Source organism: Natator depressus, chromosome 11, assembly GCF_965152275.1.
Source record: "Natator depressus isolate rNatDep1 chromosome 11, rNatDep2.hap1, whole genome shotgun sequence".
Lineage (NCBI taxonomy): Eukaryota > Metazoa > Chordata > Testudines > Cheloniidae > Natator > Natator depressus.
The window spans coordinates 65,260,823-65,286,605 of record NC_134244.1 but is presented as its reverse complement, the minus strand read 5'-3'; the positions used below and the strand labels follow the sequence as shown (position 1 = coordinate 65,286,605).

Genomic DNA, 25,783 nt, shown 5'->3' with positions numbered 1-25,783 from the left:
CAACACAGATTACCCGACTGGACAAAGAACTCCTCATGTCCATCCTTATAGCTGTATGAAATGTTGTTGGCAGCACTTTAAAGGGTGATGAGCCTCACCGAAAAGGCTTTTTGGTAGTGGGGAAAGTGAAGTGATCCTTATATTTTTGCCCTTTGCAAAAATGCACAGTCTGAATAAAAGGCAGGAACTGCATGGGCACTTGAATACATACAATCCCTCCCCCAATATCTGGGAAGAGCTTGTATTTTGGCCTTTTTGTGGTTACAGATTGGCTGAGAGAACTTGGCTCATTATTTATTTTTGTGACTCACTGATTACAGAGTGTGCTATATAGATGATCACGATCTGTTTTGTTATAATCTCTGCATTCGGGAAATTAATGTCCTAAGTTTTCTACCAGCGTAGTATATTTGTATTTATAGCAGGCCACTGGCAAGGCACTTGGGTTCTGCGTCATACAGAATTTCTTTGGTGACAGCAGGTAGCACTATGCATAAGTTTGCCTAACTCACTGTAGGCCCGACTCCATTGGTTTTGGATGAGGCTTGTCATCAAGACCAGTAAACTTTATTTCTTTATACTTCAGGAGACTTGATTTACAGTTTGTAACTTTAGGACTCCATGTATAATAATGAAAATGAAATCCCCAGCTCCTGGAGGGAGACGTGACTGCATGCTATTGCTGGGACCAGAAATCACAGGCAAAATACAGTGCGGAGATAAGCCTGTGACACAAATGATCCCATCAAGGTGCCATCAGGACCACTTTGTAGCTTCTTTTAATATTGAGCAGTGGTATAGGAAAATTCCAGGTATAGGAACACTCCAGAATAGGAACACTCCAGAAGGAGCACTCTGATAGTACTCTCTATGTAATACATTTTCAGCATAGTGCCCCAGGATCTCATTGGAGTCACACGGCGAAATCCCTGTTCGCTACGAGGGAAATGTATCCCTCTATCTTTGAGCGTACAGCACCCAGCATATTGTCAGTAGCTCTTGCGTGGTAATAAATGGTAGAGTAAATCTAATACGCTGCGTTTCTCTCATGCTCCCCAGGGACCAGACCACTGCACCAAGTGTTTCCATTTTAAGGATGGCCCCAACTGTGTGGAAAAGTGCCCTGATGGCTTACAGGGGGCAAACAGCTTCATTTTCAAATACGCTGATGAGGACCGTGAGTGTCACCCTTGTCATCCAAACTGCACACAAGGGTAAGCTGGAGTTCTGCAAATAGCAAGCGTTGCTATTTAACATTTATGTTAGGTAATGGTTTTGTTTGGTTACTGCTTGGCCAGGAAAAGTGTTTATCATTCCTGGAAGTCTATGCATACGCAGCTATGACATCACCTTTGGTTTTAGGATCCAGAATCCAGTCATTAAGGTTTTGCAGCTAATTAGTAGACTAATTAGCACTGCACTTCCAAACTTATCGGAACTGGTTCTTGCAGCAGTGCTCTTGGCCCTCCCAATAACAAGCACTGGTATGGAAAGCGTTTCTAATATGCGTACATGAAAGCTGGCATGTACACAGACACCATATTGAATATTTATTTGTGTAGAGGCTTTTCTCACGGTGACCATCATCACATCTCAGCATGAATGGATTCGTGCCAGTGAGTCATTACTAATTCACAGATTGGAACTGAGGCAAAGGAAGATTAAGTGACTTGTCTAGGACCACACAGCAAGGTTGTACCAAAGCTGGGAACTGAACTTGGATCTCCCGAGTCCCCGCATCATCCTTCCTGCTGAGTCACAAAAGCAGTGGAGAGGGGAGGCAGCTGTGGCTTCCGCTTTCACCTTATAGAAAGTTGATGCTAGAGGGCATTTGCCTTACCTGTGCCATAGCCTGGCCTGATTCAAGTGCAAATGCTGACGTGGCCTTTTCACCAACACACCCTCTTGTGAGCTGAGCCAAGAGACCAGCAATTGGAAGTGGCAGAGGCAAAATGGGGACAGTTCAAAGTATCTATTATTAAAAACAGTAGTAGGTAATCAAACGTTTTATAGTCCCCTGCCTCATTGTGTCATTCCTGTGGTCAACAACACTTCTCCTGCCTTCTCCTCACCTCAGGTAAGTGGGAAAGCGGGATACCGGGAGGAAGCACAGGCAGGAATGTCTGTGAGGGGAGGGCTCCTGCCTCATACTGGGAATGAGGGGCGATCAACAGGTTATCTCAAGTGCTTATATACAAATGCACAAAGCCTTGGAAACAAGCAGGGAGAACTGGAGGTCCTGGTGATGTCAAGGAACTATGACGTGATTGGAATAACAGAGACTTGGTGGGATAACTCACATGACTGGAGTACAGTCATGGATGGTTATAAACTGTTCAGGAAGGACAGGCAGGGCAGAAAAGGTGGGGGAGTAGCACTGTATGTAAGGGAGCAGTATGACTGCTCAGAGCTCCGGTACGAAACTGTGGAAAAACCTGAGTGTCTCTGGATTAAGTTTAGAAGTGTGTGCAACAAGAGTGATGTAGTGGTGGGAGTCTGCTATAGACCACCGGACCAGGGGGATGAGGTGGATGAGGCTTTCTTCCGGCAACTCACGGAAGCTACTAGATCGCATGCCCTGATTCTCATGGGTGACTTTAATTTTCCTGATATCTGCTGGGAGAGCAATACAGCGGTGCATAGACAATCCAGGAAGTTTTTGGAAAGCGTAGGGGACAATTTTCTGGCGCAAGTGCTAGGGGAGCCAACTAGGGGGGGCGCTTTTCTTGACCTGCTGCTCACAAACCGGGTAGAATTAGTGGGGGAAGCAAAAGTGGATGGGAATCTGGGAGGCAGTGACCATGAGTTGGTTGAGTTCAGGATCCTGACGCAGGGAAGAAAGGTAAGCAGCAGGATACGGACCCTGGACTTCAGGAAAGCAGACTTCGACTCCCTCAGGGAACGGATGGGTAGGATCCCCTGGGGGACTATCATGAAGGGGAAGGGAGTCCAGGAGAGCTGGCTGTATTTCAAGGAATCCCTGTTGAGGTTACAGGGACAAACCATCCCGATGAGTCGAAAGAATAGTAAACATGGCAAGCGACCAGCTTGGCTTAATGGTGAAATCCTAGCGGATCTTAAACATAAAAAAGAAGCTTACAAGAAGTGGAAGGTTGGACATATGACCAGGGAAGAGTATAAAAATATTGCTCGGGCATGTAGGAAAGATATAAGGAGGGCCAAATCGCACCTGGAGCTGCAGCTAGCAAGAGATGTCAAGAGTAACAAGAAGGGTTTCTTCAGGTATGTTGGCAACAAGAAGAAAGCCAAGGAAAGTGTGGGCCCCTTACTGAATGAGGGAGGCAACCTAGTGACAGAGGATGTGGAAAAAGCTAATGTACTCAATGCTTTTTTTGCCTCTGTTTTCACTAACAAGGTCAGCTCCCAGACTGCTGCGCTGGGCATCACAGAATGGGGAAGAGATGGCCAGCCCTCTGTGGAGATAGAGGTGGTTAGGGACTATTTAGAAAAGCTGGACGTGCACAAGTCCATGGGGCCGGACGAGTTACATCCGAGAGTGCTGAAGGAATTGGCGGCTGTGATTGCAGAGCCCTTGGCCATTATCTTTGAAAACTCGTGGCGAACGGGGGAAGTCCCGGATGACTGGAAAAAGGCTAATGTAGTGCCAATCTTTAAAAAAGGGAAGAAGGAGGATCCTGGGAACTACAGGCTGGTCAGCCTCACCTCAGTCCCTGGAAAAATCATGGAGCAGGTCCTCAAAGAATCAATCCTGAAGCACTTACATGAGAGGAAAGTGATCAGGAACAGTCAGCATGGATTCACCAAGGGAAGGTCATGCCTGACTAATCTAATCGCCTTTTATGATGAGATTACTGGTTCTGTGGATGAAGGGAAAGCAGTGGATGTATTGTTTCTTGACTTTAGCAAAGCTTTTGACACGGTCTCCCACAGTATTCTTGTCAGCAAGTTAAAGAAGTATGGGCTGGATGAATGCACTATAAGGTGGGTAGAAAGCTGGCTAGATTGTCGGGCTCAACGGGTAGTGATAAATGGCTCCATGTCTAGTTGGCAGCCGGTGTCAAGTGGAGTGCCCCAGGGGTCGGTCCTGGGGCCGGTTTTGTTCAATATCTTCATAAATGATCTGGAGGATGGTGTGGATTGCACTCTCAGCAAATTTGCAGATGATACTAAACTGGGAGGAGTGGTAGATACGCTGGAGGGGAGGGATAGGATACAGAAGGACCTAGACAAATTGGAGGATTGGGCCAAAAGAAATCTGATGAGGTTCAATAAGGATAAGTGCAGGGTCCTGCACTTAGGATGGAAGAATCCAATGCACCGCTACAGACTAGGGACCGAATGGCTAGGCAGCAGTTCTGCGGAAAAGGACCTAGGGGTGACAGTGGACGAGAAGCTGGATATGAGTCAACAGTGTGCCCTTGTTGCCAAGAAGGCCAATGGCATTTTGGGATGTATAAGTAGGGGCATAGCCAGCAGATCGAGGGATGTGATCGTTCCCCTCTATTCGACACTGGTGAGGCCTCATCTGGAGTACTGTGTCCAGTTTTGGGCCCCACACTACAAGAAGGATGTGGATAAATTGGAGAGAGTCCAGCGAAGGGCAACAAAAATGATTAGGGGTCTAGAGCACATGACTTATGAGGAGAGGCTGAGGGAGCTGGGATTGTTTAGTCTGCAGAAGAGAAGAATGAGGGGGGATTTGATAGCTGCTTTCAACTACCTGAAAGGGGGTTCCAAAGAGGATGGCTCTAGACTGTTCTCAATGGTAGCAGATGACAGAACGAGGAGTAATGGTCTCAAGTTGCAATGGGGGAGGTTTAGATTGGATATTAGGAAAAACTTTTTCACTAAGAGGGTGGTGAAACACTGGAATGCGTTACCTAGGGAGGTGGTAGAATCTCCTTCCTTAGAGGTTTTTAAGGTCAGGCTTGACAAAGCCCTGGCTGGGATGATTTAACTGGGAATTGGTCCTGCTTCGAGCAGGGGGTTGGACTAGATGACCTTCTGGGGTCCCTTCCAACCCTGATATTCTATGATTCTATGATTCTATGATTCACCTGAGATAGGCCCCAGGAGAGAAGAGTGGGAAGTATTTTTCTAATGGTGGTGGCTCTTGGTTGTAACGAATCAGTTAAAAAAAGTTCTCTCATTCAGAAGAGAGGCAGTGTCCAAAACTATCCATAGGATTCATCTACAACAGTCAGCAGTACTGTTGATTTCACAAACTGGATTACAGTCCTTTTAAATGCATTCTTTCCCCCGCTCTGTTGTCACCTTTGAGACTATCCCTTTCCATTGTCATTCAGCTGAATTACTTGTTCCTTCTCCCGTGTTTCTCCTGTCCCCATCAATTGCCCTATCTGCTTATGGCACCTGGTACCTGGTACAGTGCTCTAAATTTTCAAAAGCAACTAGTGATTTTTGGGTGCCCCAGTGTTTAGGTGCCCAACTAGAGACACCTGAAAGGAACTCAATTGACAGAGGGCTCATTAATTTTGGAATCAGATCCCTTTAAGGTTTCTCAAGTTGATCCCCCCAAATCACTAGTTGCTTTTGAAAATGTAGGCCATTTTGTCTGGCAGGTAAGTGTCTGTATCCTGATGAGGCTTCTGGGCCATCTGAAAGACCATCTGACATCAGGTATTGCAGAAACAAATCACCCAGTGCCAGAGGACTTGACTTCAAACACTGCTCCTGGTGTGTATGGATCAAGAACCAAGTCATTTTCTAATGGCAGTCCTCTCAAAAGGGCCCCAGGTCAGCACTTTTTAAGAGATGTGAGTTTTTACCAGCCAGAGGCAAGGTTTCAGAAAGTGCATGAGCATTAAGAAATCCTATACCCAAGTAACTCTAGAGAAATAAGCAGTTATCATTATCATCTTGAGTTAAAAATATTCTTATGAGGAGACAATAAGGTATGTCTGAGGCAGAGGAAGAGCAAGAACACTTCATCCAATGAAGTAATCCTCCACAGGAGGATTTTATTGTTTTGTAGCTAAAATTAAACCAGTAAATTATTCAATATAATGTTGATGTCAACAGCTGTTGCCATTCAAAATGAGACCTTTTGCTGTTTTTGCAAATCTAATTACAATAGAGCCATTAGGGAAATGAAAGCGAGATCGCAGAGACCCAGCCAGGATCTGTTGCAGATTCGTCTTCCTCTCAGCCCTTTTAAATCAGAGTTATACAATTAAAAAAAATGTAGGAGAAGGGGATAGAAAGAAACACTAAAAAAAGAGAGAGAAACTTACCTCAGGAGCAGGGTTTCTGATGATGGTTTTAATGGACTATGGAAGTGTCATTCAGATCAACTACTTCTATGTCTAGATTCTACATTTACAGTCTGCCCTGAGCAGAAACTGTAATGGAGCTGCATTGGCCTGAGAGCAGACTAGAAATTCACACTTCTGCTCCCCCCTTCTTCAGGGGCAGAAGAAGGTAAACTCAGCTCAGTCCCTTCTGTATTGAAATCTTTAAACCATGATTTGAGGACTTCAGTAGCTCAGACATAGGTGAGAGGTTTACTGCAGGAGTGGGGGGGGTGAGATTCGGTGGCCTGCATTGTGCAGGAGGTCAGACTAGATGATCATAATGGTCCCTTCTGACCTTAATGTCTATGAGTCTATGAGTATACCCAGCCAGCTAATCAGGCCCTGGAAATGGAGAGGCATAGCCAATGAACCTTCCAATCCCCCCACCAGTTGTTCAGAGCAAGGAGTATTGAGCCAATGGGCCCCTCTTTTCCCCATCATGGCTGGAACAGGAGAATATGGGGGTAGGGGAAAAGGGAAATTACCCCTGTGCAGCCTTCGGGTTCTTAAACAACTAGAAAGAAGCAAGCCATTGGGATTTTGCAGGGCCCTGAGCAGCTGGACTTTGAATTGATAATATTCACTGGCAGCTCCTGTCTGAATGGAGCCGCAGCTCCTCGTGCATTGGGTCTTTTGTTTTGTCATTTGACACTTTAACCTTCGGCTTTCCCCTCATCCAGCAGCATCCATGCTGCCGGGACTCATTAGACGAATGAATATGTCACATTGCCAGGATATGCCAGTCTGCGGATGAATGGCAGACACCCATAGTGATGGTGCCAAAAAGTTTTCCTCTGTGCTCCCTGAGTAACATGCACACAGAGGTATGGTTGGCCTCTAGAGCAGGTAGTTTAGTTTTGGCCAGTCGAACGCTAGTTCTAGTGAGATCCTCATCCCCTTCTTATAAAAGGGGGAACATTCCTTGAAACCACTGATCAGACACATCCGGATTGAAATTAAGAGTCTGGAAAACACCTATGCACGGCCCTTTTATTTAAAAAAAGTATAATAATCTGGTAAACCTCAAATGTTACTTTCTAGTACTTCTAAAAACATCCTTATATCATCTCAAATGTACTTGTATCGCTCTGCAGTTACGTTAAACTGTGATGGTCATAATGAGTGCCCCAGATGTCTGGTCTTTATACGTCGTCCTTCTTCTTGCCAACATTGTCAGGCTCTCGTTGAGTATGCCCGGGGAGAGAAAAGGAATCAATTTGTCTTCCCCGCCCCCTTCTAATTTAGAATTCTCCAGCTTCACTGCCTTCCTGTAGAAATGAGTATTTAAATTTTCCTCCTTGAGCAGAACTCTTCAAGAAGAAGAAAAGGGAACAGTGATGGCATGCCTCTCCAGATATTTGGCCCACAACTGAACTGGTTCAGCAAAATCATAATCATGCTCCATCTAGCGTGTCTGTTAGCGTCTGTGCTAGATCAATTGTGGGAGCAAAATTGACCCCAGCAGTGCAGCTAAAATATCTGTTCTGCTGCTTCCGAGCACCAATCATACGCTGCGCGAGCCCGTTCCTGCAGTGCTGCTCTTTTAGGGTCAGGATATTTGCCAAACCGGACCGTTAGCTATCAAGTCTTGTACCCTGCTTCCAGCAGTGGTCAATCCCTAAGGCTGCAGAGAAAGGCAAATATCCCACCCCACCCCTTCTCATAATGCACTTGGATGAAACTGCTCTTTGGTACCTGCAGGTGATCAGTTTGCACGCTGGAGCAGGGGTTTATTACCCCATCTGAACAGGTATAATTGCAAATACTGTTAATGATCATAAAAGCATCCAGCCCTTTTAATTGTCTTATACTGAGCAAGAGAACTGCCTAGGAGTGGCTCACAGTATGCAACAGCAACCACATTTAGAAACTTCCAGCGTATTTGTCAACAAGTATCGAACGCCAATTTGGAGCGGGTCTGAGGCGCACAAGACAGCTATCTCCTTTAGTTCATGGGAGTTCGTGGCAGGTTCTCCCGCCCAGTGATCCAAACCAGAACGCTTCCACAGAAATAAAACATAATCATTTTTAAATGTCTCCTCCTCAGGATAGGTTTCAGAGTGGTAGCCATGTTAGTCTGTATCAGCAAAAACAACTAGGAGTCCTTGTGGCACCTTAGAGACCTTAGAGAAATCATGTACAGATGTCATTAGAATTGTGTGCCATTTGACTGGAAAACTAAGGACGTTGCATGGATTCTGACTGGGAAGAGCCTTGCCTCCTCTACTCTAAGGAAAATTGTATCTCTGTGTTACTGAGGGAGCTAAGGAGAAAGGATCACTTCAAGAAAGGACAGCTGTTGTTTTTACTTTTACATGTTATTAACCTGCTCATTTCTTTTCAGAGGACAGTATCTAAAATCCTGTACTGGCCACCAAATGTATCTATTTCTGTACCTATTGTGTATGGACTGTTATAAATCACTACACATCTAAACAGGTATATGTGCTGACTAACCAATTCATTTACAGGGAGACGTTGGAAATGAAATCACACCCAGATCCCTAGTATTCCCAGGAGAGGGAAAATCTGGGGCCGAATCAGTACCATATGAAAAGTATTGCTTTTCATGGTCTGTACGTCTTAAAACCAATCTGGAAACACTGCAACCAAGGCAGTTATTTCCAGAATAAAAGTGACTGGTGATTTCAGATGGAAAATGGGGATGGTTCTCCAGAAAATTACGAACTAAGCACCAGGTTCTGCCACCCTTGCTCATGTTCAGTACTACCTTACTCCTTGTGTGTTTATCTTGAAATTAATGAGCCCAGCTGAGGTGTAAATACTACTCGGCGTCAGTAAGAGTGGCGGAAGCTGCCCCTAGAGGGACTTCTCTTCAAGACTGAGAGAACAGTGGTTTAAAGATGTTATATGTTTAACTCAAAATCGATGGCATTGCTGTTTAGACCACAGGAGAAGTCCAAACGGCCTTGAGAACAGTTTCCCCAGGATTAAGTCTTATTCTTCAAAAGCTTGAGAGAATAAATGCAACAGAGAGGTAAAATGACTCCAAGACAACAGGCTCTGTTTTACAGTAGGCTGCCAGTTATCTGAACTGATAATGGGCTTTCAGGCCTCTAATTTGAAGAAGGCCTTCTTTTTATTTATAGCAAGGGTCTGAGCTCAGCAGCTTTTGTCATGCTAGAGAATGGGTGCTCTGAACAACTTTTCTGCCTCCTTCGTTACTGAGCTGGTTTTTTTGGGGAACTGCTGAGCATGCCATATGGGGAAGAAGAAATGTTACAGATGTGCCTGAGGCTGGACAGAATATAAACCCTTGAAGCCCAAGACAGCTGAAATTTCAAAAGTGCCTGTCAGAGTTCTCTGTACTTTATAGTATGAATTGTATTTAAATCCAAGCCTGCCACGATGCACGCTGTCTAGCTACCTGGCCATTAAGTGTATCCACTTCAGGTACAGAATTCTGCTTGAGTTCATTATTAAGGCAACCTTTGCAATCTGTTTTTGTTTGCCTGTCACAGCATTTATGCAAAAATAAAAATGTCAGTAAGCAAACAAGAACTGAGGTGCAGTGTTATACTGCTCCTCCCGAGATAAAATGGGCAGGGACACTGGACTTCAGTGAAATCAGTGAATTTATTTTTTAAAGGCAGATTGATATTTAAATATTTTATTTTAAAGGAAGTAAGAGTTCATAAGTGGCAAGTGATCGCGAAGCGGAGAGAAGACCCCATGGGAGCCTATTTAAACTCCCTCAGATCTGTCTCAGGTCTCCTTCTGTCAGAACAGAAATGAAAGTATCTGGGTATCTGGCTGGTGAATCTTGCCCATATGCTCAGGGTTTAGCTGATCGCCATATTTGGGGTTGGGAAGGAATCTTCCTCCAGGGCAGATTGGAAGAGGCCCTGGAGGTTTTTCACCTTCCTCTGTAGCATGGGGCACGGGTCACTTGCTGGAGGATTCTCTGCTCCTTGAAGTCTTTAAACCACGATTTGAGGACTTCAATAGCTCAGACATAGATGAGAGGTTTTTTGCAGGAGTGGGTGGGTGAAATTCTGTGGCCTGCGTTGTGCAGGAGGTCGGACTAGATGATCATAATGGTCACTTCTGACCTTAGTATCTATGAATCTATGAAAGGCTGGGATTTTCAGAGAGTTGCTTCCCTTAAGCTCCTTGGAAAATCCCAGCTCCTTGGCCCTTATTTAAAGACCTAAATGCATGGTTTGCTATTCATGAATCCCAAGGACCTAGCAGCGTTGGTGGGTGTTCAGCACTTCTGAAACTCAGGCTGCTTGTTTGAGTGCCTAAATATTGAAGAAGGAGCTTCACTTTGTAGGCACCTATTTTCTGAAAATCTTGGCCACTGTCTTCATGCCACAATTGACTTTCCATTTAAGTATCCTGCCATCCGCATCATAGACTGCTCCTGCCGATGGGATAGGGAACTCCATAAGGTCCCCTGTCCCATAAGCAGCTCAATGGAGGCAGATCCCCACTGATTTCAGTGGGGCTCCGTGTGGGCACAGGAGTCTTGCCCACGAGGAGCGGTTTGCAGGATCGGGACTTAAATCCTCATTCAGCATCTGCTTCGCTCAAGGCTGTTCGGTCTTCCAAAACCAGTCGATTGCCCAGGATTCACAGAAGCTCTGTGCCTGTTGCTGGTTCCCCGAAGCCCTCGGTGGCACAGTTCTGGTAACACCATGCTACTTAGGGCTCCTTTACTAGTTGCTGCTCTTGGAGCTCACCCTCCCTTTGGGGCTGCAAAAGGAGATGCCACACTGTGGAAAATCATTGCGGATGGAGCCCCGTGGATTTGGTGTGAGATGATGCTCTGGAAAGTAGCAAGCTTCCTCTGCCACCATGGCTTGATCCCAACTAAGGAGCTTCATGGAAGAAGACTGGGTGACAAAAAGAAGTTCCACTCCCCCTCATGCCTTGCCCACTTCTGCTTCTCAGCTGCCCTGAGATGAGGGGATGACAGGGCTCAAAATATTTCTGCCATGACCCTGTCTATGAGTGAGTACAGTATGAACAACATTAATTAAGGAAAATAGTTCTCCACCTAGCTCCTGTAGATCTTGAGCCATGCAAATGAGCAGCCTGTGTGCAGTAATCACTGGTCTGATACTTTAAACAACAGCCAAAAAGGCAACTGTATTGTTAGGCCTCCCACGTAAGCAGGTGAAACCTGCCTCAAGTATTGTTCGAGCCAAGATTGGTCCAACCTTATGCTGCTGGTGCTGCTTTTATTGTTCTCTGCTGTCTGTACTTTGTGTCACAAGCTGTAATTTCACGATGCCTTGGGTGTCTTTCTAGAATTATAATTAACAGTTTGGAACACGGCAGGGGGGAGACTCCTGTTTTTTCTGTCTGTAAATAACGGATTTTTCTCTCTTTCTCTCCCTGTTTTTCAATTTGGATTTGCTGCAGGTGCATAGGCCCCCGTATTGAGGACTGCATCGGCCTGATGGATAGGTACTTGCTGAGTGCTTGCTCCCACTGTCCCCCTCCCATACTCCACGTGTGGGCAAGGGCGTGTGTGTGCATGTCCCTGTGAATGGCGAATGATATTTTCTGTTCTGTAATTGCCTGCAGGTGTAGAGGCCCCACTAGTCATGACTGCATTTACTATCCATGGACACGCCAGTCCACCTTACCACAGCATGCTAGGTAACATCCTCCATCTTTCCATCTTGTACCTCAGGATCCTTCCCCAGTTACCATAGGAGAGTTGTACTAACCAGCTGGGTTAGAAATATGAATTAGAGTGTGTAAAGTGTATCATAATTTATAGGATATACAACTCAGCTTTTCGATTGCTTTACAGTTTGAAAAAAAATTAGCTATGCCATTAATAGAATTGGTTGCAAAATCCCCAGAGCTATTCTGTATGACTTCTTTTTTTCAATTTCAAATGTTTTGTCAACAAAAATTCACAACTAAACAAAACAAAACATTTCATTTAATTGAGATTCTCATTTAGTTTTCAGAGTAGCAGCCGTGTTAGTCTGTATCCGCAAAAAGAAAAGGAGCAATTGTGGCACCTTAGAGACTAACAAATTTATTTGAGTGATGAAGTGAGCTGTAGCTCACGAAAGCTTATGCTCAAATAAATTTGTTCATCTCTAAGGTGCCACAAGTCCTCCTGTTCTTCATTTAGTTTTGGTTTTTGAAAGCCAAAATGGAAAAAAATTGAATTACAACGAAGTGAAAAAAACTTTTTTTAAAATTTAAGTTTCCTCAAAATTAAACTGTGTTCATAAAACATTGCAACACAGACAAAACTATTTTTCGACCAAAGAAAAATCTCAAAAATTGTTGACCAGCTGTAGCTACTTCATTGTTAATTTGGCATTCAAAAATGGCACTGGAAGTTGAGAAATTCAGTCTCTCCTTGCATCAGGTTTGGTCTAAAATGCATCCATGATGACCAAGCCAAATTTATGTAGGAAGAATCTACATATGTTTGAGTTTAAGTTAGGCCTCTGTGTTCCCCTTTGTTATATCCCATTCACGTCCTATATATTTTTTTTTCATTGTATTTATTGTTAATTCAAAGTGGTTAGTATAGCCTCCAGGCTCTCAGGGTCTAGACCCTGACTAGGATTTTTTCCTTTCAACCAACTTCACCTCATAAAACATTCTAGCTGGTTCTCCTTGGTTTGTCTTGAACATTTCCTTACAATGATACCAGAAGATTAATATGATGAAGCTCAGAGGAGCTGAATGTTTTTTTAAAAAATGTTTCCATGCCTCGAGGTTACCTATTCAACATGAAACTCCTTATTTTCTAGTTGTTGACTGATAGTGTTTATGCTCAAGGGAGAGTGGTATGAAAAACATACAACTAGAAATGCTAGCCAAATCTTAAATGGCAAGATCCGTTAATATTTGTTCCAAAGCCCAATGCAGTGAATGGGAAGAGGTCCAGATTTTCAGACATGCCTGGTGAACATGGGTGCCTCAGTTTTTAAAGGCCCACCTTAAGACTCTTTGAAAATGAGGGCCTCTTAAAGAATCTCAGACTGTGCACCAAAAGCTGAGGTGCCCCAAATCAACAGGCACGTCTGAAAATCTTGACTTTATTGACTTCACTAAGCTTTGGATCAAGCCCTTTGGCCTCAAATGAGCAAAGCATTTTAGCACATGCTTAACCGAAACAGCTTCAACAGAACTACCCACATGGTTAAAGTGAAGGACGTGCTTAAGTGATTTGCATGATTGCGGCCTTAGTTGTGTTTTTTAATTATTTGCAATATTGTATTTTAAAATGAGAATGGAATAAACAAAATCTTAATAATATGGTAAATGCTTTGTACTGGAACGGTTATTGGTAGGTAATGACATCATGCCAGTCGCGTACATCAGCTGTGGTCTCCAGTATACATATTTTAAGTAAAGCTGCTTGATATTGTTAGCACAATAGGGAGAGAGCACATCCGACTATTCATTGTTTGATTTAACTGGCAGAATTGTAAGCTTAACTTTGAATTCAGAAGATGGATTTATTGTCTAGAAACTTACTTAAATCTCCAAGATCCAGTGCACATTGAAATCAATGGAAACACTCTCATTAATGTCATTGTGTGTTAGATCAGATCCTAAATTTATGTCGCAAAATGAGTAATGAAATATGTGAGAGACAAGGTGGATGAGGTATTGGCCCAACTTCTGTTTATTGTTTATTGTGTTTATTGGCCCAACTTCTGTTGCTGAAAGAGACATTTTGAGTTTACATAGAGCTGTTCTTCAGGTCTGGGACCAGGCTTGAACGCTTGTCTCTTTCACCAACAGAAGTCAGACCAGTAAAAGATATTACCTCACCCACATAGTCTTGCCAATATCCTGGGGCCAACATGGTTACAACAACACTGCAAACACTAATGTGGAAGTATGCTACAGATGATAGTTGCTAGTATGCTGTCATTTTTCAACACCTTAAAACGAACAATGCACTATCAGATCCTTTTATTTTAAGAAGTGTAGATGAGTGAATTCATCTCTCTGAATCTGTGATCTAATGTCAAGTCAGTAAAACAGACTACTGAGGGGTGTGTGGGTGTGAAAATTAAAGTAGGTGTTTTAATGCATTCAAATGAGGCATGTCCTGCTCCATTCAGTATGAGTAATGAGTGACCCTCAATTATGGAATCTGGAGAACCATTTCAAAGAAAGAATGTTTCCTTTAGAACTGACAGCTTTGCTACACTTATTTTGTGCCAATGATGGCCATGTAAATGTGATTAAATTTTAAGATGTGTATGTTCTGTCACTTTCAAACCTATGTAAGAAATTTCAGAGCCAGTTTATGGCTTCCAAACCTATATTTGTTTTTGTTTTTTAATTATCCATTTTTAAATTATGCCCTTTGTTTGGGACAAAAAAATAAGCAAAGGTGCACTGGCAAAAATGGTATATTTTCTGTGTGATGCAAGTGGTGAAAACCAAAGTGTGTCTAGTTCACTTTAAATGGAACGCTTTACATATTCCTCTAGCTATCTTTTATCCACCATGACCTACTTCAGGTCATTAATGTCTAGTCTGCACCTTCACTATTGCTGCACATTGACTTGAATCAGTACTGGATTGAGAGGCAGAGTGCTCTGTTGTTCAACCAGCCAGCAGAAGATGAGAACAAACTCTGTAATGCAAATGAAATATTTCTCACTTCCTTCATCTGCTTCCATTTTCAAAGCAATGTTGTTTTTCTTTCCAGTTTTGCAATTTGCAAATTGTTTTTGCCATGATCCATTGGCCTGAAGACTTTTGCAAGAGTCTGGTAGGATAGCAAAGGAATTTTTACTGTCGTGTTTAATAAAGATGAATCAGATGTGTGCTACACTACTTGTTTTCCAAAAGACCAGCAGTGAAATTTCAAAACATACCCTCTTTCAGCTTGTGTCTAGAGCCTTTAATAGTTATACATTATAACCCCTTTATGCAGGGATTTTTACTCCTAACATTTCCTAGTAGAATTCCACATCACGTGATGTTAGAAATGCTTTTATTTTCTCATTTCCATCTGAATGGCACTTACAAAGGAGGAACATTTTACCCCTTTCCTCTAGACCAGTTGATTGATATCCAAACAGCTGTTAGATTGCCTGTTAGATCTATAAATACACCGATCCTTTGGTCCACAGCGACCCAAATGTGTTTTCGATAAATTAAGTTTATCTTTGCAAAGGGTTTCACCACATTGTTAACTACCGGAAAAAGTTCAAACTATAAAGAGAGTAAATGTCTCCTTAAACTAACCAGTAAAAGCTTTTAGAGCTCATGGGAGAAATGAACATCTCTTTTATTTGTGGCTAGTTGCCAAATTCCAGCTCTTGTAACGATAGGAGGTACTGCACTGTAGTTCTGGTAATACTGTGGAAAGCCATAGTTCTCCACGTTTCTGACACATTCTGTTGTGTTTAAGTAATGTCTAGCATGGTGGTATCTGATTGTAATTTATGTGTTACGCTGACTTTAGGAGCAGATTCTCGCACTGGCTTCTGCCTCTTTGAGCTGCTCCAGTGACACTAAGGAACCAGAAATGGGACAGACCTTGCCAACTGAGAATTCCTAAAGCAAAGGGGAGTCCTTAGCTGGCACAGAGATGGCAGAATTTATTCCTATATCACCCCTTGCTCTCCAGAACCTCAGCATATGGTACATACCAGGCCTGGGGCGGGGGGAGAAGGGGGGAGGAGGAGGGAAATGAGGGGGCGTGATCAGAATGCTTTTGAACTCTGGTATTCTCAGCTAATTTAATTGGGAAATGTTTGCACACCAATCCTTTCCTGAAAACCAAGAGGAAAACAGAGGTGAATCATGTATACCATGGAGAGATGTACACTGGGATTTTCCAGGGAGCCTAAAGGAGCTACTGTATATGCCTAGCTCCAACTGAATTTCAGTAGGAGCTGAGACCTATTCCTCAGGTGCCTTTGAAAATTCCAGCTGTAATGATTATGCGGAGACTTTAGGAGTAATTGAAAGGGGGGTAGGGAGAGGGAGTGTGAAGAGAGAAACTCCATCATCTTATTTTTTAAAAGAAACAAACAAAACAATGCCCAGCAATACAGATGTGGTCCTTTTCCACAGAATTTAACTGCCCAATTCAGTTATCCAAGCCAGGCCCAGGATAAAATTCAGTAGCGTTAATGTGTATCTAGCAAAAAGAACAGGAGGACTTGTGGCACCTTAGAGACTAAAAAATTTATTTGAGCATAAGTTTTCGTGAGCTACAGCTTACTTCATCGGATGCATCCAGTGGAAAATACAGTGGGGAGATTTATATACATAGAGAACATGAAACAATGGGTGGTACCATACACCCTGTAACGAGAGTGATCACTTAAGGTGAGCTATTACCAGCAGGAGAGCAGGGGGGAGGGGGGAGAACCTTTTGTAGTGATAATCAAGGTGGGCCATTTCCAGCAGTTGACAAGAACGTCTGAGGAAAAGTGGGGGATGGCGGGGGACTAAACAAGGGGAAATAGTTTTACTTTGTGTAATGACCCATCCACTCCCAGTCTCTATTCAAGCCTAAGTTAATTGTATCCAGTTTGCAAATTAATTCCAATTCAGCAGTCTCTCGTTGGAGTCTGTTTCTGAAGTTTTTTTGTTGAAGAATTGCAACTTTTAGGTCTGTAATCGAGTAACCAAAGAGATTGAAGTGTTCTCCAACTGGTTTTTGAATGTTATAATTCTTGACGTCTGATTTGTGTCCATTTATTCTTTTACGTAGAGACTGCCCAGTTTGACCAATGTACATGGCAGAGGGGCATTGCAGGCACATGATGGCATATATCACATTGGTAGATGTGCAGGTGAACGAGCCTCTGATAGTGTGGCTGATGTGATTAGGCCCTATGATGGTGTCCCCTGAATAGATATGTGGACACAGTTGGCAACGGGCTTTGTTGCAAGGATAGGTTCTTGGGTTAGTGGTTCTGTTGTGTGGTGTGTGGTTGCTGGTGAGTATTCGCTTCAGGTTGGGGGGCTGTCTGTAGGCAAGGACTGGCCTGTCTCCCAAGATTTGTGAGAGTGATGGGTCGTCCTTCAGGATAGGTTGTAGATCCTTGATGATGCGTTGGAGAGGTTTTATTTGGGGGCTGAAGGTGACGGCTAGTGGCGTTCTGTTATTTTCTTTGTTAGGCCTGTCCTGTAGTAGGTGACTTCTGGGTACTTTTCGGGCTCTGTCAATCTGTTTCTTCACTTCAGCAGGTGAGTATTTTAGTTGTAAGAATGCTTGATCGAGATCTTGTAGGTGTTTGTCTCTGTCTGAGGGGTTGGAGCAAATGCAGTTGTATCGTAGAGCTTGGCTGTAGACGATGGATTGTGTGGTGTGGTCTGGATGAAAGCTGGAGATATGTAGGTAGGAATAGCGGTCAGTAGGTTTCCGGTATAGGGTGGTGTTTATGTGACTATCGCTTATTAGCACCATAGTGTCCAGGAAGTGGATCTCTTGTGCGGACTGGTGCAGGCTGAGGTTGATGGTGGGATGGAAATTGTTGAAATCATGGTGGAATTCCTCAAGGGCTTCTTTTCCATGGGTCCAGATGATGAAGATGTCATCAATGTAGCACAAGTAGAGTAGGGGCATTGGGGACGAGAGCCGAGGAAGCGTTGTTCTAAGTCAGCCATAAAAATGTTGGCATACTGTGGGGCCATGCGGGTACCCATAGCAGTGCCGCTGATTTGAAGGTATACATTGTCCCCAAATGTGAAATAGTTATGGGTGAGGACAAAGTGACAAAGTTCAGCCACCAGGTTTGCCGTGACATTATCGGGAATACTGTTCCTGACGGCTTGTAGTCCATCTTTGTGTGGAATATCTAGGTTTCACTAAGTTGCCAGTATTTAAACTTTCAGATGAAGCATTCAAGCTATAATTCAAAGGAAAAGAATTCCTTAAGTAAGGGGTGAAGCTGCAATTTTTCTGGTCTGAGATCTCTCATAAAACTGAAGATGTAATCAGGGAGGGAACGGCAAGGAAACAGCACCTTAAGATGTTCCCTGAATAAACCTGTATTGATTTATACCCTAACTATATGGGCTTCACGTTTTCTTTTAACTAACAGAAGCTAATTAGCCTGGTCCCCCGCTGTGAAGTGGTTACATAAAACGATGTGTAGTTATTAACTCAAATTACAATATCCTCATACTTTCTTCCTATTAACAAAGCACACTTTCCCAACTAATCATCCCTTCACAAACAAAAGATTGTTTTTATATACAGTGTATGTATACAAGAGCTAATTAACAGTAAACCCTTTGTAATGCAGGCAGATCCTTTCATAGCTGTTTCATAACCGCCTACACAGTGTGATTTCATTAGAATTTCACAGTAAGTCAGTAGTACAGAACACATGAGAGGGGAAGGGAAACCCACCTCTAATAAACTCTGAGTGCTCATCATTTTTATAGCACTCTGTTCCAGTGCTTGGAGTAAAGCATTCCATATGTTCCAGTTATTTATAGAATAATTACAGCCATTCCTGAAAGAGTGTGAAAAAAACCAAAAAGGCCCCACAAAAAACTCTCCCCATAAAAATTTACTACAGGGGGGGAAAATAAGATTTATTTGTGAGTATTAAACTATAAACCTACCTCTTGATGGGTAAAATATACTATTCCAGAGAGACTTTCTAATACAGTCGCAGGACAGATCAATTCAGGGCACTGATTGTATTTTTAAATATTGAAAAAGAATAGAAAAACTATTTTTGGTCCTGACTTCTATGGATTTGATGGTTGAGGTCACACTTTTATCCCTCTAGAATAAAGCAGAGTGACAGATAAAGTCATGTTTCTCATGAGAGGAGGGTTCATCGAGTGGATAGAGCACTGGTTTGGGACTCAAGAGACCTGGTTCTATTCTTAGTTCTGCAACTGGCCTTGTAGGTGACCTTGGGCATGTCACTTCCCTCCTAGTGCTGCTTTTTCCTCTCCCACGCTTTTATCTGTCTTGCATATTTACACAGTAATCTCTTTAAGGCAGAGACAGTCTCCATCTGTGTGGGTGCATGATGCCTGCCACAATGGGGTTCTGATATTGGGTTTAGACCCTAGGTGCTAGTATAATGTAGATAACTAATAGTAATGAGTTTAGCGGGACTTGTATATATATACACTGAAACCCACTGTGGGCTATGAATTCTATCCCTATGGGCGCTCTGCATGAGCCACTGCTTATGCGGGCTTGAAGCCGATCAGAGGAAGCGTAGAAACCAGGCGGGGGAATTGCTCCTCAGAGGAGCTTCCAACAGCAACAGCCTAATATGAAGGGAAAGAGGAGGGGCTCCATTAGATGCAGCAGTAGCTGCCTGCAGAAGGGAGAATTACATTCCCACTCCCCATTGCCTTGAGACCCCTGTAAAAAGGCCAGATGCTCAAAGTTAGAATAAGGCAGTAGATTTGGCATTATAGTGAGTAAAGTAAAGGAGTGCAATGCAATGAACTGAGGCAATTTGGGACTTTCGCTACTCTTCCTGATAGACAGCGTCCCCCTGTAGTAGATGATCATGATCAGTGCATGCAAAACCTGATTGTGTGGCTAAGCACTCAAAAGTAAGCAATGCCAAAGATAAGGTTGCACGTGCAACCTTAATACAGCCCGGCCTGTGTGAATGAATTGTTACAGTGCTCTTTAATAACATAATTGCATAGTGTCTATCAAATATAATCTTACACAGCGTGTGCTACACCTTCCTGCGTTCCCTAGTACAGAGCTCCTCCACTGCATTAGAGCAGTGCTCCCTACTGCCCAACCTTACCAAATATGCAAGCAGGCCTCTGCAATCCTTTTGCACCGACCAACATTCTCAGTGATTCCTATGTGGCCCATCACCCAGCCTAAAGTGTGCTGCAACACAGTGCCCTTTGCAAATTCCAAGGGCCACAGAATTCCCTTGGCTGAGCCTCAGAACATCTTGGCAAGTCTTGCAATAGCCCTCCCTAATCATAACTTCAGTACGCTACGTAACTTGGTTACCTATTCATGCGCCTTCACCACAGCCTTTCGTGAGTGCCTGCTTTTCAGATTTGCGAGAAGCACAATGCAAAATATACCCTGCATGCTTAATGTACAGTTCTCGGTCAAATCACAATCAAATTACATCAGCACGCTCAGAGGCATCTCTCCTCAATGAAGGTTATTTCCATACCCAAATTTCATCTCTCTGCCACAAACCGTTTCAGCCGCAGAGCTAGTCTGATAAAGTAGGTTGCAAAAATTGTTTCAGGAGAGGAAAATTGTATTTGTTTTAAAACTCTCCAAGTATTTGAAAATGACTGAACTATTTTTTCTCAAACTTTAACAAAAAAAAAGAAGACGACGACAAGCAGGGAGCAAGCCTGGTAAATTTCAGCTGAAAAAGTGAGTTCCAAAAAGTTCTGAGCAACTGAAAACTGATAAGCAACGTGCAACCTTATCTTTGGCATTTCTTACTCTTATTTATATGACTTATCGCAGTCACTGTTTTTGTCATCATGGTGTGTGTGTACACATCCAGTGAGACATGCTTCTGGTGATCTCCGATATAGGTAAACTCCAATAAGAGTGCGGTTGATTCGAAGCTTGAAATTCTTCCAGTAAATTGCAGTGTATGAATTACAATTCTGGTAATAGTGAACTTCCGTGTATAGTGAAAAAGTGCAGTGAAAAAAGTGACTTTGTTGGGGCATGGCTGCACTGTTCATCCCTCCAGTCTCGTTTGTTAATTCAGTTGCCCCAAAGGAGGATTTAATATAGATTTAATAAGTTATTATAAATTAATTATCTATTTATTATTAAAAATGCATTCATTGAGCTTTAAAAGTATGTAAGATGCAGTGTTTAAGACTCAGTGAATAATTTCTCAATAATTGATTCATATTTAACATACAATAAGTGTGAACGAAAGCCTGCAGACTTTCTTCCATTTTGCCTTAATGCGGTTGCAGGATTTGCCCCTCTTATTAAATGTAGACAATATACATGACAAAGTGTATTTAATTTTAAAGTCTCAACATCACATCGTACTCTGTGGCCCTAGCCTTCACTTTTTGATCTGTGGAAAGATGAAGAAGCTACAATTGTTGCATACAATGGAAAAGGTGTTGCTAGTGTAGTTGTGTTGTGGGTATTCATGGGGGGGTCAAATCTGTTTGGATAGATTTCTTCAAGTCAATTTATAATGTTAAACCACATCATTATAATAAAAGATGGATTGCCTTTTGGCCAGGGATGGAGCCATTCGTGTGTGTGTGTGTGTGTGTAAAGTATTTCCTACTGTTTTACAGTGCTTGATTTATTTACAAGATGGTTAAACCCTGCACACCAAGATGTTACTATATAATACAAATTAGACTGAATTAATTTACAATCCACAAAGTACACTGCCTTGCTAATTCTTCACTCACTCACTAATTCTTCGCTCTCTCTTTCTCTCTCGTGTTACTCTGCAGTTATTTTCCAAAGCTTTTTCAATATTCGATTAGAAATAGCAAATAACTTGAACTAACCTTACTTCAGAGTTGGATTCTTCAGTTTGTTTTATATGAGTGGAAATACAAGATTTTTATTTGTTAAAAGGGATTCTAGTCACAGAGCCATGAGACCTGCAAATACATAATCATAAGCCAATAACATTTTGTTACAAATTGTAAGAAATTAATAAGTTTCAATGGTGCTAATTGCAAAATATTGAACTACAATGGGTTTCAGAGTAACAGCCGTGTTAGTCTGTATTCGCAAAAAGAAAAGGAGGACTTGTGGCACCTTAGAGACTAACCAATTTATTTGAGCATAAGCTTTCGTGAGCTACAGCTCACTTCATCGGATGATGTGAGCTGTAGCTTACGAAAGCGTATGCTCAAATAAATTGGTTAGTCTCTAAGGTGCCAAAAGTACTCCTTTTCTTTTTGAACTACAATAATTACCAAAAGATGAAGGATTACCATAAACATCAGCAATTGTGCAGATTCAGAGCATTAGCAAATCGTGCCATCATGTTGACTTACTTTCTCTTATTGTGTACAGACATTTTTTCATACTAGGAAGTGAAGTAACATGCTGGAAAAATGCCATGTAAATTATTGGTGCTTTTGAGCAAAGACTTACCAATAACTGAATTTGTATTTGAACTGGAAGGGTGTTCTAAATCATTCATTTCACATGCAACACCCTGCCTGTGTGAAACCAATTGCGCTTCATGGCTCTTGACCATGTTGCAGAGGCATTTTGCCCTTTGTCTCCTTTATTATGACTAGAGAGGAAAAAAATCTACTGAGATGTCAGATGGAACTGTACAGTCGTCTGCATAGTCTGGGATGTTCAAAAGCACTGTGTTTTGGCCTAACTCATTGACTTCAATGGAAGCTGAGTTAGACCAATGTTCAGTACTTTTGAAAAATCCAGTCCACACTCTTCCACTGACTGTTACTGTTTTCTGATGGTAAGTTTGAACCCTGATGATTTGTGATGATGATAATATGCTTCTGTATGCTCTGTCCAGTAACCTAATGTTGCCAAAGCCACTTAGGCAGGAGTTTGCGCAGGGAACTGATCTGTATCATCATACTGACGGGCGTGGGGAAATTAAGGAGAAAAATGAAGACTAGCGAAGGTTGAATCTCAGGATATTTGGAAGTTCTTGTAGATAAAAATTTGGATACTTAGCAGAACCGTCTAAACTTTGTGAGTCTACAAAACTAGACTGGATACCTCAAAATTGGAGGTGTTTTCTACTATAGGTAGGGTAGAAATACAATGCAGAGAGATGTGCTTCCAGTACCAGGCAGAACAAGGACATCCAGAAGTCTAGAAAACTTAAAAAAATACGGGTTTCAGAGTAGCAGCCGTGTTAGTCTGTATTCGCAAAAAGAAAAGGAGGACTTGTGGCACCTTAGAGACTACATCCGATGAAGTGAGCTGTAGCTCACGAAAGCTTATGCTCAAATACATTTGTTAGTCTCTAAGGTGCCACAAGTCCTCCTTTTTTTACAAAAAATACGGCAGTTCCCCCAAATCCTTTTGCTTGTCAGAAGATTCAGTTTAGGTTCTTTTCAAGTTTTAGGAGAAAGTGGAGGTCACTTTTCATTTAACTTGAACTGATTTGCCCATTCTGAGAGAGGGCTTCAGCTCTTCAGTACATATGTCCTTGATTTAGATTGCTGCTATTGTGATTTGTCTTGAAGCAGCGCCTGTCTGTCAGAAAGCAGGGCCTCCAGCAGTCTCCAGGCAACCTAATGAGCACAGCTGGCCTGTAATCGGCTGCCTCGTTGGCTATGCCACCTGTTTGGTTGGAAGAGTCAGCAGACTGGCTCTTAAGCCCAGCGGCAGCTGCTCAAAGCATTCTTCATGGCTGCAATAGCTCCTGTGCCTGCTTGTTCCCAGTCCTGCCACTTTGTTTCCAGCCCTGCTTCAGCCCCACTCCTGCCTTGGCCTCAGCCTTGCCTCACTCCAGGTAACCTGGTTCTGATCCTTGGCTCCAGTTCCTGATCTCTTACTTCAGCTCTGACCCTTGGCTCTGGCATATGGCCTCTGACTCCAGTTTGGATGCTGGGCTCTGGCTTCTAACTCCAGCTCTGACCATGGGCTCCAGTTCCTGGCTAGCAGCTCTCATTCTAACCATTAGGCCTGACTCCTGCTCTGTCCCTATCCAGTGACACTGTCTCTATTTCCTTTATGCACCCTGTAGTTGAAGAACAGTTCTTTTTTTCTCTCTCATTACCCAGCGAGAGACTCATTTTCATGTTGCATCTCAAGTTAAAGGCGAGGGCTTCATTAGGTGACTCTGGCATTCCCTGGTGATCTCTAGCCCCCGTTTGTCCTAGCTGCCTATTCTAACATGCTAGCTGTAAAGGACGTAAACATCGTTTTCCAAATGAGGTCTTCTTTCGGCTTGTTTGCTAATGATAGGACCACAAGGCTCCTTATTTGAAGCTCAGCTGTGGTATTGTGTAGTCATGCAGTCAGTGAATCTCCCCACTAGATAGTAGCTTCCAGTTCCCTCTGGCTTCAGCACCTTAGGTCCTTGGTCTGCCCTAGTGCCTGGCCAGAAGCAAACGTACACCCATTGTTGTAGTGAAATACATATTTAATTGTTAGGAGTTCGGTGACGGTGTTACTTCTGAGTTTTCAAGCTGAGCCCCAGCAAGGTGACCAAGAGCGTTCAATGGGGTTGGGCTCAAGCCCCCAGCCACCTGAGGGAGCCATGTATTTTGTCTGAGTAAATAATTGGCATATTTTAAAAAGTTATGTCTGAATTTATATATAATGTGGTGCTTTTGGGGACAAGTGGTCTTCCCTGAGTATGAATTTACATTATTGGTAGAAATTTTAGAATCTATATTTATCTCGGGTATTATGCCCCACTCATTAACAAGGTATTTGAGCACCTTGGATTGTCCCTCAATGCAGATGGTTGGTTGGTTTCTTCCTCTTAAAGATGCATTGCTTTGAGGTGCTGTTTGGAGTCTATTCAGTGTCACAGAGTTATTTGAAGTCAGTGCAGTTTATGCAGAGGCTCCAAGGGACGTGTAGGTTTACCCAAAGATGCATTCTCTTTAGAACATGTGGGTAATGGGTTTTGCTGGTGTAACCTTTTGACATCCTCAGGGAAGTTGCCTTGAGGGAAGACTGTAATTTTAACAAATGTCTCACATTATTTTTCAATCTGAACTAAACTTTTAACAAACTCAGCTCGATACCCTGGTAAGCAGAGGCTTCCTTCCAGACATGTCAGCCGTTAAGTCCACAACAGATAATGCAGATAATCATTTTTGGAGACATTCGCGGTGGAGCAAGTTATTAAAAAGAGAAGAAATGGTCGTGGGATAACATGAAAAGCAGGTGCTGGCAGGTCCTGATGGAGGTTTGTTGGCAGAGGAGGGTTGCACTGTGCCTGCCTACTCAATGCATGTCTCTGGCCAACGCGACTAATCCCTCACTTTCAAGTGTGCAACGTTCAGAGAAAAATTCAAGAAGAATGTCAAAACATAGTGATGCAGGCAAAGGCCAGATTTTGGTTCAACAAAACTGGATGAAACAAGTTTTCATACAAGTTCTGACCTGTAAAGTTCGTGAAGCCTTACGTGCAGTAAAAATTGGCACAAATACAATTTCCCCTCAACCTTCACAGTAAAAACATGCCAATCATTTCCTTAAACAACTTGTCTTAGACTCCCTCCAAACCCTGCTTATAACACACACTGTTGATTACAAAAATGCAAACCAATATGCCATAGTGGTTTTTTTTAAATCTTATTTCCTGTTATTTTGCAAATTATTTCATTTTAACTTTTAGGTCTCAGGACTTCATACACTCTAAACAATCCTGTGTAGATATTGTGCAGATACATCTAGCTGACAGTACAGGGTAGCTCAGGTGGGTCTTAAGAGGTACTTCATCAGTAACCCAAGGAAGTCTGCGGGAGGTGAGAAATAAGATATGCTAATGGAGAAACAGAAGCCAACAGGGGACAAAGGGTGAGCGTTAATTTATCACCAAAGACCATTTTAGTCATAGGCTTAGTAGACAGCCCCCTAC

General features: G+C 42.8%; 1 protein-coding gene across 4 annotated transcripts in view; it reads left to right on the top strand.

Moving 5' to 3' along the window:
- ERBB4 (erb-b2 receptor tyrosine kinase 4) overlaps positions 1–25,783 on the top strand; it is a 966,448-nt gene that overhangs the window by 760,498 nt on the left and 180,167 nt on the right. For 2 of the 4 annotated variants that reach the window (XM_074968099.1, XM_074968098.1), the window contains exons 15-17: positions 1,060–1,214; positions 11,688–11,732; positions 11,853–11,927. In XM_074968099.1, coding sequence (XP_074824200.1) covers positions 1,060–1,214; positions 11,688–11,732; positions 11,853–11,927 — 275 coding nt within the window. The remainder of the gene's footprint in view (positions 1–1,059; positions 1,215–11,687; positions 11,733–11,852; positions 11,928–25,783) is intronic. The other 2 variants (XM_074968100.1, XM_074968101.1) reach the window with 2 other exon arrangements.